Source organism: Haliaeetus leucocephalus, unplaced genomic scaffold (assembly GCF_000737465.1).
Source record: "Haliaeetus leucocephalus isolate CR32 unplaced genomic scaffold, Haliaeetus_leucocephalus-4.0 Scaffold2, whole genome shotgun sequence".
Classification (NCBI taxonomy): Eukaryota; Metazoa; Chordata; class Aves; order Accipitriformes; family Accipitridae; genus Haliaeetus; species Haliaeetus leucocephalus.
In genome coordinates, this window is record NW_010972438.1 from 7933893 (window position 1) to 7949424 (window position 15532).

Genomic DNA, 15532 nt, shown 5'->3' on the forward strand with positions numbered 1-15532 from the left:
CTCATTTGGCCTGCTGCGTCAAGAACTCGAGTTTTAAAATGAAACCCTAATTAGATGAATAAATAACATTTTTACAGGAAAATGTACAGGCAGGTTATTCCGCTGGCTGTAAGCTTGTCCCATGAAAAACTACCAACATTTGTTAACGTGTTCTGCGGTCACTTATTTTGGTAAAAAGTCAATTACTGCTTGTTCTGGAGCAAAGTCTGGCACAGAGCAGTGACCCTGTAAGATTCATCGGCCTCCAAAGAACCTGCCAAACAATGGCCTTGATGTGTTTTCCATTATTTTTCAACCTTTTTCCATCTTTTTTGGATTGGAATAGCCAAAATTAACAACAAACTTTGAAGGAAAGGTTTGTTAATAGTTCATACTTAGTAATTAACATTTGATGCTTGTGATGCAATAAACTGAATTCTGGTACAATTTGAACCAACAGCCCAGCTGCATCTCCACTTCATTTTTTGCAGGGAACATTTGAATTGCTGTAATACCTTTTCTGGCTCATGTTGGTCTGTTAAGGGTGCGTGCGTGCGTGGGATCTGTTTTACCTATTGATTTAATAGGAAAGAGCATCTCTTGGAAAGGAAGAGTAAACGTGTGTGCATGCATGTGGAAGGGGAGAGAGAGGGGGGAGAAGCTCTATCTGTGTGTTTATCTCTGTGATAAACGATGCCTGTTAAAAATGTGACTTGCTATGAACGTTATTAGTGCTTTCCTCTTTAGGTGTATTATACAAACACAGTCACCGTCAGCAGAAATGAAGCTGCAGTCTTGATTGTTTAGTTCAAACAGTTTTGATGTTTCTTTGTCCCTCGATCAATCAGTGCCTGGAGGGCTATCAACTGTTGGCTGGGAATGCATCAGAGTGACGTGCAGAGCACAGATATTCCTCAAAAGCTGAAAATATTTCAGTTAAAATATTCGTTACAGTTTGCATCCCAGTCTGTGAGCAGGCAGCAGAGTGAGCTCTGTTTATCATTTTTAATTGTGGATCTTCCCTATTCAGAACTAACATCTTCCAAATTACCTTAAAATGAGCTTCTTCCTAGACAGATTTGTAATTCACTTGCATCACAGTTAGATGAGGGCATGGGTTTTAGCACAAACAAAATGCATAAAGTAGAAAACGTAATGCGGCATAAATGCCACATAAATCACATCCTAAAGACAAAAGCAGATTTCAAACATCTGACTTACTGAGCACTTAATGTGGAGTGTAATCTTTGTTTTGGTTTATGTTTGTTTTCTGGAGTGTAACACAGAGCAAAATATGGGGAGTTCCCTCTCCTCCAACAGTGGAGGAAAAGGAAGGTGATTTGCGAAATGCCCAGGAAAAGAGCTTTTCCTGCGTTGCAGGTAAAACCCCCGGCCAAGTGTCTCCTTTGCTGCTGGGAATTGAGGTATATGCAGAAGTAGTCGATAGAAATCCCACTTGCGTTCTCTTGCTCATCACAGAGTGAGTAAGAGGCTGCTCCAAAATGCAAAATTGTCCTTGAAAAAACCTTCTCTTGTGCCCTCCTGGTTGTTTCTTCCTTTGCATCGACTGCAACCTGTGTAAGCCCCCCTTCTCTGAGCTCCCTAGCATACCCCGCACGGGTCAGGACATTTGCAGTGCTGTTTTCAAGCCTCAGCTCTCTGAAATTGTAGCTAACAGATAAAATCTCTGGCTTCAAAGATTTACACTTAGGATGGACAGGAAGGAAAACGCGTGTTTTCTCAGTAACGTTCATGGGTATAGGGATAACAGCTTATTCCTCCCCATGCTTTTGTTTTCCTTTGCCCAGCCCGAGCCTCCCGGCTCAAGCCAATGCCCGTTTTCCTTTCAAAAATGGATTTCTAGCGAAACACTTTTTAAAAAATCAACCTGTTTCCCTTGCGCTGCCGCGATTGGTCCGATAAAATCGCCGAGCCGATCGCGTCAAAAGGAAATAGCCTCGGCTTAATTGTAAGCTAAGTCTCCCGTAATCCAGGGGAGCATTTGAGATTCTGCCCAAGCGCTGGGTTTCGGCGGCCGCTGAGGGCTGTGGGTTTCTCTCCCAGCCTCCCGGCTGCTGCAGCACAAGTCAGCATAGCTAATGCAGATAGAGCTCTCCCCCCGCTCCCTCTTCCCCGCTCCCGTCTCTCGCTCGCTCTCCCTCTCCCTGTGCTTTGATTCGATATGAACAGACTGGTAACTCCGATGCGAGAGCGAAAGCTGACATAACTCTGCAGATGGCTACGTTCGGATGATACACCTAGGGATTTTTTCTTTCGGGGAAGGTAACGTTTAGATGCTAATGTTTATTTTTCCCTTGTTGCCATTTTTCAGGACTGCCGGTCCCAAAGAAGAGCCCAAAGTCGGTAAGCACTTTTCAGCTACTATTTTTGTCTGTTTGTCTGCTTTGAAGGAGAAAGGCATGAGTTCGGTTCGTTTTCTTTGTGGGTCTCGATTGTTTTAAGTTGTCTTTCTGTTGCAACCATGATTACCTTGCACGGCTCCTGCTGCATGGGGAGATGAAAGAGGAATGCAGTGCAGAAGGGGGGACTTGTTTGCAATTAAAGCCTCAGGTTTACAGATCCTCTTCCCTGACAGATGAGCTTCTCTGTCGTTTAACTTACCAAAAAAAAGCTATTGTTTCCTTTTGGAAAGATGGGAGGCTCCACCTTCTTACCAGATAGCAATTCCTGTCGGGTGCTCATAGGCACCAACCTTTGCCATTAACTCCCTGAGTTTTCTTGAGTACCCTCGGCTGAATTATTAACAGAATGGGAAAGCATGCACCTTGTTGAGAGAGACAAAGCATGAACAGAGCATGATTTCAGTTCCCAGGGAATACAGTTAACTGTCAGAGTGCTTGCTCTGGAGGCATTTTTATACTGAGCAGGATTGTGCTGCAGGTGTGAGATTCCTTATTTAAAAAAAAAACACAAACCAGAACAGTATATTCTTGTCCCTTCTGATCCTATTTCCATGTAAAGCTGTTACCTGGATGACATGTTAGCTAACAGCATGAAAGCCGTGATCTAAAGTATCATTAAAGCTGCATGCAAGATATTGTGGAAGAAATTAGTGTGCTATTTGTATGCAACAAAAAGAAATGTTTTCTTTTTAAAGGAAATTAAATACTTAAAGCCTGAAAGTTTCCAGTTATCTGTTGAGAGGGAGGGGAAAAGAGAGAATTCTCTCCCAGTAGCTTTGGGGAAGCAGGGCGAGTGAGGTCTTTGCCGTCTTGTAAGATGGTGCGAAACTTCACCGACAGTCCCCAACGGGTGCCAAAAACTGCAGCTGGGCACAGCCCACCTCGCCGCAAACCTGGGCAAGAGGTTTATGAAAGGGCTGAGCAGAAGGCTCCTGCTTTTAATACGAGTTCTCTGTTAATCCAAAAAGAAAGCCCTGAAATAATTAATGTGATTCTGATGGCTTAGGGCAGCGCTGATTAAAGTCATGTGAGCCCAGGCCTCTACCATTGTCAGCTCGCATTAATGTTGAGAGGCAAAAGTGTGGGGTGTGCTCCCTCGCAAATCACAGGCATGTCAGACCCTGCGCGGTCGCTTCTGTCATACGCGGAGATTATTTCAGCCTTCGGTAAAACAGAAGCGAGCGGGTAAAATACATACGCGTCTGGCACGTTTCTTTTCTCTGCCTGCACTTTCTTCCTCGGTCGGAGCAGGGGTGGCTGCACTTGATCTGGACGCCGACTTCTATCATTAAACCAGCCCCGATCAACGAGTCTTAGTCTTTTCAAAGCGTGGAGGCTCCCGCTTTGCCACACGCGCGTTCGGCGTCAGGTGCGGCAGGATCCTGCCCTGTCAGACACCTCTCTGGTCGGCAGCGATGCACCGTGCAAATCTGAGCAGCGTCTAAATCCATGTCGGGATAATCCTGCCTCGGTGAACAAAGAGGCTGCTTGCAAACAGGTGTAGCTCTGCAACAGCAGATTTCTCCCTACTATTTGCTTTGAGGAGCCGGTCAGCCTTGGGAAAGCAGTCCCATTCCATCGCATGCCTCTCCCGAACCCCTCTCACCTTGCTCTAGGGTCCCTCCAGTAATTTTTACGACGGCCCTAGGCGGTGCTGTTGCCTCTGAAGCGCAGGATTCACAAAAAGCAGAACCTCCTATTCCCCCTGCCTGCACACCGGATCATTTGCATTGGCAATTAGCGGCGATGTTTTACACTGCCGCATTGTGCGGCAGCGTTAATGACCGACCGCTCCTCGGAGGGGCAGAGCAGAGCGCGTCAGAGTCCGTACAGCCGCTCCTTCGTTCCCGGGCGTTGGTGATGGGCACGGGTTGGGCACGGAAACCTGGAGCAAAGCACCTCGGGGCACCCGTGTGCAGAGGAGGAGACTGTCCTTGGGGCTGTCTGGGATGGATTTACACCACCGCCAGAGCTCCTGTGGCCAAAGCGATGGTCAAAAGCATAAAAGAAGTGGTATTGCTAAACACCTTCCTTCCTCGGTTTAGTTGCAGGGTGGCTGCGGGGCGAGGGGAGCCCGGTTCTCTTGGCCATGAAGATTCCTACTTGCTCTTGTCCTGGCAGGGGAGAGCCAGGCCTGCCCCACTGGCATGCTCCCCGGCTGGGATGCCATCTTGCTGCACCCTGCCCTGGCATTTCCCAGGGATAATTTGCTGCCCTTGCAGCTGGTGGGTGAATGCGGGTGCTGCCGGCCGAGCTGTGCGCCCGCGGGCTGTGCCCAGCGCTGCACGGCTGCCTACGGGGCTTGGGTCGAATGTGCTGGCCGTTTCCTCCCCGCTCCCTTTGCCCAAGGCAGGGGGGGACTGTTTTCCAGCATTCCTCGATTAATAAGTTAGCTGCAGTTAGAGGACAGCGTACATCCAGGCTGGGAGCAGTTGGCCTGATCTTAACTTGTGTTCGTTCTTTGTTTCTTCTGCTGCATCGGGGAAGACACGACCTCAGGTGTCCATCCTCTTCTGCTTCGCTCAGCGCAGTGACAAGCCCTCTCTTGTTACCTCGGATCCTTTCCCAAAGCCCGGACATGCTCCTGACTTACTGCCAACGGCTGTCTCTTTCTCAAACAAGCCCTATTTTTAGCTATCAGCCCCAGTCCCGTATTCCCGAAAGGCTGACTTCAGGCTGTTGGATATGTCCTGGCTGGGAGGAGGTGGTTTAGCCGCTTGGAGAGGTTTGTTAGTCTGGGAATATTTTTCTGCCTTGAGCTCAGTTTTCCTGGGCTGTATTTTTCAGCCTGTGTGTATCTTCTGATAAGCTTTGCTCTTTTTCTTAGTTTTTAAGGGGAGTTTTGCAGCCTTGGTGAAAGAGCCAAATTAGTAAAAAAAAAAAGTTTGCAGCTGTACATGGAACTGGGTACTTCCACAAGTTCTTTCTTCCTCCTTCCCCCCCGTCCCCCTGACACTCTCACAGCAGCTCCGTGTGCTGCTTGTTTATTTTCAGTTTCCCATTGATTCTTTTTTGAGATGAAAATGGATAATATTTTTGTATTGACCTTCTGGGGATATACATTTTCAGTGTGCAAGTTCTCTAGTATAGCAATTTCCCCTGCAATTATCCTGGTATAACATGGATGAAAACAAACTTTTTTTTTCCTTTTTTTTTTCTTTCCTTTTTGCTTGCATCAAAACACTCCACAAGGGGGCAAAGATTCCCATTTCCAGCTCGGTTTACTGTTGCTGCCAGGACCAGCTTCTCCAAAATGCTCTAGAGCACAAAATCTGCAGCTAGATCATCAGAAGATGGGATCACTGCAGGGGGAAGAAAGTGCTAAGCTCTTCCAAAAAACCAATTTTTTCTTTTGGGTGTAAAGAAATACATTGTCAGCCTAGCTGAATTGTGGTCAAAATTGCAATTCCTATGCACAGCCTGTCCCTGAGGAGAGACTTGCCACATATTTCAGGTGGATCGGCGGCACTTGGGGCTCTGCCGATGTCCTGTTTTTGTCAGGAGGAGAAATTGGTTCCACAGCATGAGTGTTTGTACAACACATCCCTCTTCATTCAGAGACCATTCCCCCCGCACCACCACCCTTGAAAAGCAGTGGGAGGAAACCACAGCAACTCTTCTCTCTTGCAGTTTTATGCCTGCAGAATCCCGTGCCAAAAAGCTTTGGTGTCCATTCGTGCCGCAGGACACGCTCCCTGCCACCATCGCCTCTTCTGCTGCGGGTTTCTCTCTGCCTGACACAGACATACACAACTGCTGCTAATAATTAGCGTCCCATCTCTGCCTGCAGCCACCTCTCAGCCGTGTCATGGGCCTCGGTTGTTTTAGCAGTCACTGTACAAAGTAACATCTAATTACTCTTTCATTTAGCATGAATGACAAACTGGCCTCCGCTATGCGGGTATCTGTAGCATTTTCCAGGCACTTGGAGACTTTTGTAAGCAGTTTTCCTCCTGTCTCCTTTTGAAACGTCACAGCTGCAAGCGCCCTGGCTCACATCACCTTTGCTGTTTTCTTCCCTCCCTGTAATCAGAGGACAATGTAGTGCTCGGTGTGGGCTCACTCATCCTCCCTGCTGAGGGAGAAGCTGCCTTTCGGGTCAGCAAATGCAATGCCTGTGGCTGAAAATGGGATTGCACGGTGAGAGGAAGAAATCCTGGAAGGCTGATGTATGCCCAAACCCTGACCGCTGCTGCCCCTTCTTCTGCAGCAATTGCACCCACGCCGCACTTGGAAATCCGAGCCACGCTGATGGTCCTGTTAACCTCAACCAGCGAGGAAAGGGCAGCTAGAAAAGACCTTCTTCCCAATCTTCTGTTTTGCAGGATGAGCACTGCAAAGTTTCAGCAAGGGTGTAGGGAAGCTGGCACAGGCCACGCATCTCAGACCTGGGGCTTGGGTAGGGCAGGAGAAGCTCCGGCTTTCCACATATTTATTTTGTCATGGCTGTAATACAGTATCAAGGTGATTGTTTTTGCCTATCGCTTGTATTTAAGCGTGCAGTCTGCCTAAAAGGACTCAAGGCACTCCTCGTAGTCTTGATTTCTAGCCACTTTTGGTCAAGAGTCTTTCTGGCAAGCTATTTATGCTTACCAACAGCTCTGGAGAAGACCACAGACTCTGGAGGATTGGGGTGCTCTTGCTGACTTGGGTAGTTCAGTGCTCCGTGCTCTTGTAGCTACTGTCAGAAGTCGACACGATTCAGCTGATCTGCTTTACTTTGCACTGAAAAACATGATCAGCATCTCAGGGTGAGGTCTGAGCCGCCCGCTTTGCAGCGGTCTGCCACCAACCAGCCCCGTGCTCATCTGGCCCTGATTTAGCTGCTTTCCTGCCCACGCGTGAACGAGACAGATCCAGGCCCAAGAGGACAGAATCAGCCCCGAAGCTAGGAACGAGGCAGCTGATAGAGAAGCCATCCTTTCATTGGCATATGATCACCTCATCTCTCTTAGGAAAGCTCCACCTTTGCACCAAGGCTCGAACTTCTTCATCTGGACAGTCTTTGCTGCAGGAGCACTGCAGAGAGCAGGGCAAGACCCTGCAAGACCTCCTGATGATGATGATGTGCTGGAGCCACTGGCCCAAAACCTTTTCAGCCTCATCTGGTGATGTGAAAGTCGATTAATATTGTCTTGAATTAATTTAATTACCTATAGGCCCTATTTCCATGGTTGTGTTCCGCTTTCTCTCACGGTTGTGTTCTCCTTCTTCAACTCCTAAACAGAGATGTTTCAGGCTTTTTTGCAGGAGTTATTGTTTGGAAAAAGAGCTATCCCTCTGAAGAAGTTTTCCCCTGTTTCTTGCAAAACATCTGTGTATTTGCAATTGCAACTCTAGTTTAATTAGAGGTGGTTTTGCTTGAGGTATGCTGACACATCCATTTGCAACCCAAATACGAAACAGAAGTAATAGTTTCTTCAATATTTAGAGCTTTCATATCATAAAGTGAGAGCACTTTGTAAAGTTCAAACTTTGTTTCTTTTTAAATCAGAAAGTTTCCAGAGAGTTCTCAACGTTTCCCCAAGGGCTGAATAAAGCTTCACATTTTAGTCCCTGTATTCCAACTTCTGTAAACCAGCTATTTCCAGTGAGATTGGCCTGAAGTTTCACAGGATGCTTGTAGTTATTTTAGTAGTTTGGCCAAACAAACAAAACAATCCAGATGGCTGGACTGGGAGTTGTAAAGTGGTTTTTCTTTTTATTATTTTTAAGTTGCAAAAGAGCGATTATCCACAGCATAGATGTTTTAAAACTACTTCATTTAAAAACTGAAGGGCTGCATGTGAATTAGCTTCTTTTACCACTTAAAAAGCTAAAAATGTTTGAAATTGGCTCAGATATTTGTATTTGAGAGTCTGCAGATGAGTAATCACAGCAGGTATGCTTTGTTCAAAATTGCTTTAAAGGACAAAGGCAATTTCACATTCTAGTCGATCAAGATATCATTTAAAAAAATGCTGGTAGTGGATCAACAACTCGACTGTAAGGCTGCAAGGTCACAGTCATTTGGGCTATTGGAGCTGTTTGGTTTTTTTTTCTCAGTGTAAACCTAAAACTATGTGCAACTTAAAACCAGAAAAGATTATTGTTAAGACTCAAGAAGAGAGCACTTCGTATGGTGACTTTCTCCTCTCTAATTAATTCACCCCTGCTACGATGGACCATTGGCCGCCTGGGGTTTTGTGTTCAGGGTAAAGAAGGGGGACCCCAGACCTGTGGGCGCTTGAACCCCCCATGCTGATCGGCTCTGTGTTTGCTCCTGGCTTATCTCCCAACCCCTGCTTCGTTTTCTATGGAGAAGTCCCTGAAAGCAGAGACTCCTGTTGCAATGTTTTTGGGTACCCCCTTACCAGCAGAAGGCTTTACATTTTTGTCTGAGGTTTCTTGGTGCAAGTGCCTGACCCCTTCTAGCCGGGAAGTTGTGGATGTTGTAAAAACAACCTGTAGGATGCTATTTTTCCGGCTGCCCTCTGCATCACAGCAGCTCCGGGAACGTGCCAGTTCCCTGTGCCAGAGCAGGTGGGAGGTCGGAGTCGACCTTGTTGCCAACCCAAGGCCGTCTCAAAAAAAAGCATTAAAAAGCATTTGCTTTTTACAGTTTGGGGAGTTCTTGTTGAGGGAGGATTTTGCTGCATATTGAGTAGTACAAATCCTGGCAATGCAAATGTGACTTGTGCTTCATTTGAGCACACCGTTGTGAATTTGAGTTAAGAATTATGTACACTGCTTAGCTAAATATTGAGCAGACAGAACTCTTGACATACTGCTTTTGAATAAGCCTTGAATTTAGGCGGACATGTTTTTTTCCTGTTTTAATATGCTCAATTAAAACAAGGAAATCAAACTGCAAACAGACATTTTCACATTTGTGAAGATCTGCCGTAATCCTGTGGATGCTCTGGGAAGAAGAGACATGAAAGTGGTACTCTGTTGTCCACCCACTTGTGATGTGGGGGTTGCCAGAGCTGCAGAGGAAAAGTGATCTTTCAGAGTAAGGGCTGTGCTTGCATCTGTTTCAGAGGGACTGTTTAAGTTTTCACAGTGAAATTTGCTAGTTTTTCCTTTTTCTTGCAGGCTCAAGTTAGATCCTAATGTTATCTGAGTAGAAGGTTGTTGAGTTTTTCTGCCTTAAAGTAGAAAAGAATCAGTGCACTGAAACTAGTAACCTATAATGAGATTTAGATTTGTTTTATGTGTGAGATGGAGAACTGCATATTTTTTTATGATAAATGACTTTGTTTTGCATATCTCTTTCTGTCAGTCTGCCTATCAAAATCTGTCATCGGGGAATTTAACTGTACCCAGCATTAACTTGTGGCAGCAAAACTGTGATTTATATATTTATTTATGTGCATGCAGAAACCCTGATCAAAGAAGGGAGAAAAATTGATGGAAAACACCCACTCAGAGACCAATAACCGTCTGTTCTCTCTCTTTCCACTTGCTTTCTTCCTTGCAGCAACCACTTGAAAGGAAAGACAGCCAAAACAGTTCTCAGCATAGCGTCTCCAGCCACCGCAGCGGGCACACCGCTTCCCCCGTTCACAGCACGCAGGTGCTGCCGGACTACACGGCTGCGGAGGCGCCGGCTGCGGATCAACCGGACAGTTCTGGGCAGAAAAAGCCAGATCCATTCAAAATCTGGGCCCAGTCCAGGAGCATGTATGAAAGCCGACGTGAGTATGAAGCAGGTGTGGTTGCTAGGGCTACGGCTCTGGCAGCCGCTCTCTGTATATTTTCTTTGCGAAGAACTGAACCTTTTAGATTTATGTGGAAAATATAAGGCTTCAGTTTGTTAATTTGGTATCCGTCAATGATATCTACTTGGTAGAGGTGCAGTTTCCTCTCTGATGAGGAATGACTTTAGATCATCTCTAGGAAAGGGCACTTAGACCAAGGCTTAATATGAAAAATCCCTTTAAAATTAAAGATCATCTTTTCCCCTATTTTTTTAGTTCGCTTTTAAATTAGGCTGAAGGAGAATTTCCAAGTTTGTTATCCAGATCCTAAACTCTTTTCTGAGGTTAATACTCGTTGTCTGATATGCATAGGAATTTCAGTAAGGAGGGGAAGTATTTAGTTTGCTGAAATTCCTATCAGATGCTTTCCAGTCTCACCCTGGGGAGGAGAAAATCCAGCTGAGCCGTTTTACTTTGACCAGAGTGGACACTTTAACAATACAGATATCAAATGCATATTGTAAGTGGCTTTTATAGCAATTAATAATCTGCACACTTGGCTAATAGTTCAGCAGGGCTTTGACTCTGCTCCAAGACTATAAATATGGTTTCAATCAGTTTCTTCTGTGCAAACAAAATAAACACGCTGGCTTTGCTTTAATTGCACTGCTGAAGAAGATTGAATCTGTAAAAGCTTCTTAAAGAAATAGTTAGTGTATTAGGTTCATTTTCAAAAGCAACAGTTACTTTCATTACAGAAAAGGGAGCTTCAAAGTCTTGGTGCTGTATGAGTATCACCTGGAGTTTGATTTTATTGTGCTAACTGGAAATTGGTAAAACCAGTATGAAATGAACATTACCCCAGAATGAAAAATGGTAGAACTGTTTTTTTCTGACCAAATGAATCACTTTGAAATCTTATGTCCTGGAAAAATTAAATCATGAGTCACAGTTTCTTGGCTGAAGATGCATCTCTTCGGATTGAATGTCTCAGCAATGCAGTTTGTAGGTGTCTCAGCTTCTGTGCGCTGCTTCCCTTCCCTTCCCAGGGATTAGGCGTACCGACCCTGCGGGCTCTTGGGCCAGGTCACGCTGATCTACGGAGAAGTGCAGTGACGGAACTTGCACGTGCGTCTCGTTGAAAAAGGAAAAAAGGTGCAAGAGCCGAGGGATGGTGACTTTTCAGCCCTGCAGAGCTGCGGGCAGAGCTCCTCCTTCTGCCTGCACGGACAAGGCTGAGGCTGTCCCATGGCACCGGCATTACCCCTGCTCAGCTCACGTGGTTCCCATAGGCGCTGTGCTGGCAATGCTTCTGACCCCCTGCAGCTACTTAGCTAATTTCTAATTAACTGTTTAACTCATACTAATTAGTCATTAGTATCAGCTTAGCAGCCTTAACTCCTGCCTGTCTTTCCTGATAAAACCGGAGGCTGAGCTGGAGAAATCCTGAAGTGCACGGGCAGGCAGCTGCCCTTCTGTTTCCACCTCCAACACCATGTGCTAAATCCTTCCTCTTTCCTCAATGGCTGCAGGTGTCTTGTAGAGGTTTTATCCTGGTCTGTGGTCTGTGATTAGAGCCCTTCCAGAGGCCTCTTGACCTGCTGGTTTCCCACACCCCATCTCTCCCTCTGGCACATTCCTCTCTGCTTGGGCCTTTTGCCAGGCTGGGTTCTGCTGCATCCCTTCAGCATCCCTGTCTCACCTTTCTGTAGTCCAGCGTCTCTGTAGTGGGGTCGATTCTCTTCTGTTGCTTCAATCCTTATCTCCTGCCTCTTGTACCAGATGAGACCTACCTATTTGAACGCCAGTGCTTTTCTACCACCTTTTCGTCCCATTGCCATTTGCTTCCCGGGAGGGCGTTTTCTGAGATTTCTTCTTTTCATAGAGAGAGGGGTTTTGGAGAATGGTAGAAGTGTGATATGGTCATGTCTCCTTGTAAGCATGTGCCACCAGAAGTGTCCAAGAGCCTATGAATTTTGGATCCTAAGCTGGAGTGAAACACATTCCCTGGGGATTAACCTGCACTCTTACCTAGTGACATGGCTTTGCTGTACCTAATGACAGGTGAAGAAAAACAGGAAAGATACAGTCTAAGTGAAGAAGGCAGTTGGACATGGTCTGTCTCTTGTTGCGGTCTGATCCCAAAGTGTGAGTGGGGACTTTATTTAGAGGTCAGTGGTCAGCTCCTTCTCCTTCCCTCCCCAAGCCCTCGCCTTTTATCCTTCTCACTAGTCTCAGAAGTGGAGACTGTGGTTCACAGCTGAAACCCAGTGCTGCTTCTGCTCTGGGAGCTTGAGGTGAGCCACTGTGTTTCTTTCCCTGTGTTTGGTCTGCATGAAAAGTGGACAATTGGTGGTTGCTCTGTTATGCACGTGACTCATTCCTTTGAGACTCACTTCCCAGTGTTGCCCAAGCAGCGGTCGTGCGGCTCTTGGACCACTCGCAGGGAGCTCTGCTGACATGGAGCACCACAGGCTGCGGGATGGAGAAACTGTTCCCTGGGCCTCCGGTTTCACTGTGTGTCTGCTCCAAATGTGCTGTTACCCAGCTGCAGTTCAGTTTAACTCCTTCTTTGGCTGGTGGTGACACAGTCATATTATTGTTTTCTTCTTTCCTTGAGCACCCATTCCCTTCGGCTTTGGGACTGAGGTTAGCATCTCCTCTCCCATCACATCCGTAGCTTTGGGTGCTAGGTGTGACTCTCTGCATCCTTCTGATGAGGGCGTGAGCAGAACTAAATAGTGTCTTATATACAGCAGGAGGATGTCACTCTAGTGCCAGTGCTGAGATTGACTGCTGCATCCAGTAACTGGGCCTTTTGGTTGGTTCTAGAAGCCCCCACTGCTCAGCTCTCCCTGCTGCCCAGTCCAGGACTTGCTCTCTATTGATTCATGGCCTTAAATTTTAATAATCCTGAAAAGGATTATAAAATGTTATTTTGACAGGCAGGGGTTTGAATCCCCAACAAGTAGACTGAAAACCAGCAACACCCATTTGTGTTGAAGTATATGATGAAGTTAAAAAAGACAGAATTTTAGAGCATTAGATCATCTTAAGTGTTTTATTTCATCCCATTTGTGAAATTGTTGAGTATAAAGAGAACATAGTGCAATTTTTCAAGTGCAGTTGACACAAGAAGATGAATTCATTAGCCCTAGCCCAGACAAAATTTGTTTTCATCTGCAAATAATAATATAAAGAGGTTTTATTCAATATATGAATACATCATCTCCAGGACGTTTCTAAGAAGTACTGAATCTATAATGACCACCTACTGCCTTTTTCACTGGGAGCGCACCCCACTGTTATTAATATTAATAATAATAATAATGTAGACATGGAAAGCACACAGGCAAGATTTTAATTTTTCAGAATTGGTAAAATGCATTCTTCCTTTCTTTGAGTATTCTTTGAATCAGTATTTCATAAAAAAAGACTGTATTTGACTTTCGTGACTTGTCTCACTGAAGCCATTGGTAGAGCAGAATTTGGTTCAAAAGCGCCAGATAACCCATCATTTTGTAAAAGCATGTATTTTTTTGATTTACCCAATGCATCTTAATATCAGGAAATACTCCAGTTCTGCGGAGGAGAGCCACAGATGTTGCCTGTTTAGGGGAAGGGAAAAAAAAAAAAGAAGAAAAATTAAGCTAAAATTAATAATGCAAACCTAAGCAACAGCTCCATAACTGTGTCTGGACTCTGGTTGAGTGGAGGCAGATGAGAAGTGCAACTTTATTGAACAAACACGGGCTAAAGTTCCTTCACATGCAGCTCCCCTGGGTGAAGGGATCAGGCCTGCAAGGTGCTGAGTGCTTGGGCTCCAGTCCAAGGAAGCTTATTTTCAAGCTGTAAACCCAAAGGGACTTGGTTGCTTTAAGGCTAAGGCTGAGCTCAAATGCTCGGCTACAATCTGGCCCAGAGTTGCAGTTCTTTGCTGGATTAAGACTTTTGAGAATAGCCGGCTTTGTGTTAAGTGAATCTGAAAACAGATCATTTGGTGGTGATAACAAATGCACTCTTTGCTGGTGCTAAGTTTTAGCCGCCTGAGCTCCTCTTTATGGGTAACTCATTGCTGCTGGTGGGAGTTGTGTACATGAATCAGAGAGAAGGACAAACCCTTAAGGTTTAAAAACTGAAGCGGTTCCAAGATCCAGGAATGACATACATGAAGAGCACTCAGTGAGAGAAACAGCAATTGAATAGTTTATCAGAGAACCACAATTTTGAAATCTCGCACTGTTTTATTGAAAATATATTTTTATAATATGCTTTTTATTTTTCAATATATTATTAAACTTCCTTAAAGATTAACACAATCTGTTGTCAAATTTTTCTCATGTGGCCCGATTGCTTTGCAAAATACCGTATCCTACATATGGCCATCTGTCAAAACAGCAGTGACAAAATGAATTAATCTGAATTGCAGATGTGTTAATGAATCCCTTTGAAGGGCTTAAGCATTTAATTAAAAGTAAAGCAGAACACGATAGATAATTTTTAAAGCTTTTAAAATATTTAAGTTATCGTTAATAGTTGAATTCTATTTTCAGGCACATAATTTATTTGGTAGGATTTTCTCTCTCCAAATCTAATTAAAATAAGACAAACAAGTCTTGACCCCAATGTGTAGCATTCACTCATCAGCAATTACATAGAATTAAAAATATTTGCACAATGATACCAAACATTAGATACTTTCTCCCTAAAATAGAGAAGGAAAATACTCTCAGGAAATTGCGGCCGCCTTCTGATCAGACTGACTTTAAAGATGATAGTTAGTAAAAGCCCCTTGGTAGGGTTATGTCCTTTTATTATATTAATAGGAGACAAACAGTTACAGTCGTACACTTGGGCACACAGATGTGTCCATGCCCCTAGAGAGTGTCTTGCTAAAATGGACCGTAGTACTTGCAGCACGTTGCGTGAGCAGCAGAGGCTGCTGAGCCGTTCCGGAGCTGGGTTCTGGGCAGATTTTGCTGGTGTTCATCGGGCACCAGCCTGGGCCATGGCTCAGTCGAGGCATTGAGCCTTCCCCAAACCTCAGGGGCAGAACTTGGTCTTCTTGTCAAGAACATGCCGAAGCCATCTTTTGAAAGCTTTCCATGCCACCAGAAGGTTTGATTGAAAGGAAAAGACAGACAAACTGGAATTCTCCTGCAGTGGGATAGTTTAGAAGGCAGGGCTTTCCTGCAGGGGCGTAATCTCAAGAGATTTATGGCTAAATCACAGGACTTCTCAACACTGAAACTCTCCTTTGGCTTCAGTGAGACTATTCACTCTTAATTTCAGACTTGTCCTTATATACTTTGCTGAATCTGGGCCTGAAAACTTTTGTACTTTGCCAAGCTATGAGTCATTGAGAGTGCTGCTGCCTCAAATGAGCTAGTGACTAAAGCAAACTCATACTTATTATTTTTTAATCCATCTTTTGTTGAAACTGATATC

At 45.1% G+C, this 15532-nt stretch overlaps 1 protein-coding gene across 1 annotated transcript in view; it reads left to right on the forward strand.

The window, feature by feature from the left end:
* Window positions 1–15532, forward strand: part of MAGI1 (membrane associated guanylate kinase, WW and PDZ domain containing 1) — a 353741-nt gene that overhangs the window by 314515 nt on the left and 23694 nt on the right. Inside the window, exons 13-14 of the mRNA XM_010570894.1 lie at window positions 2312–2343; window positions 9865–10081. Of these exons, the coding sequence (XP_010569196.1) occupies window positions 2312–2343; window positions 9865–10081 (249 nt within the window). The remainder of the gene's footprint in view (window positions 1–2311; window positions 2344–9864; window positions 10082–15532) is intronic.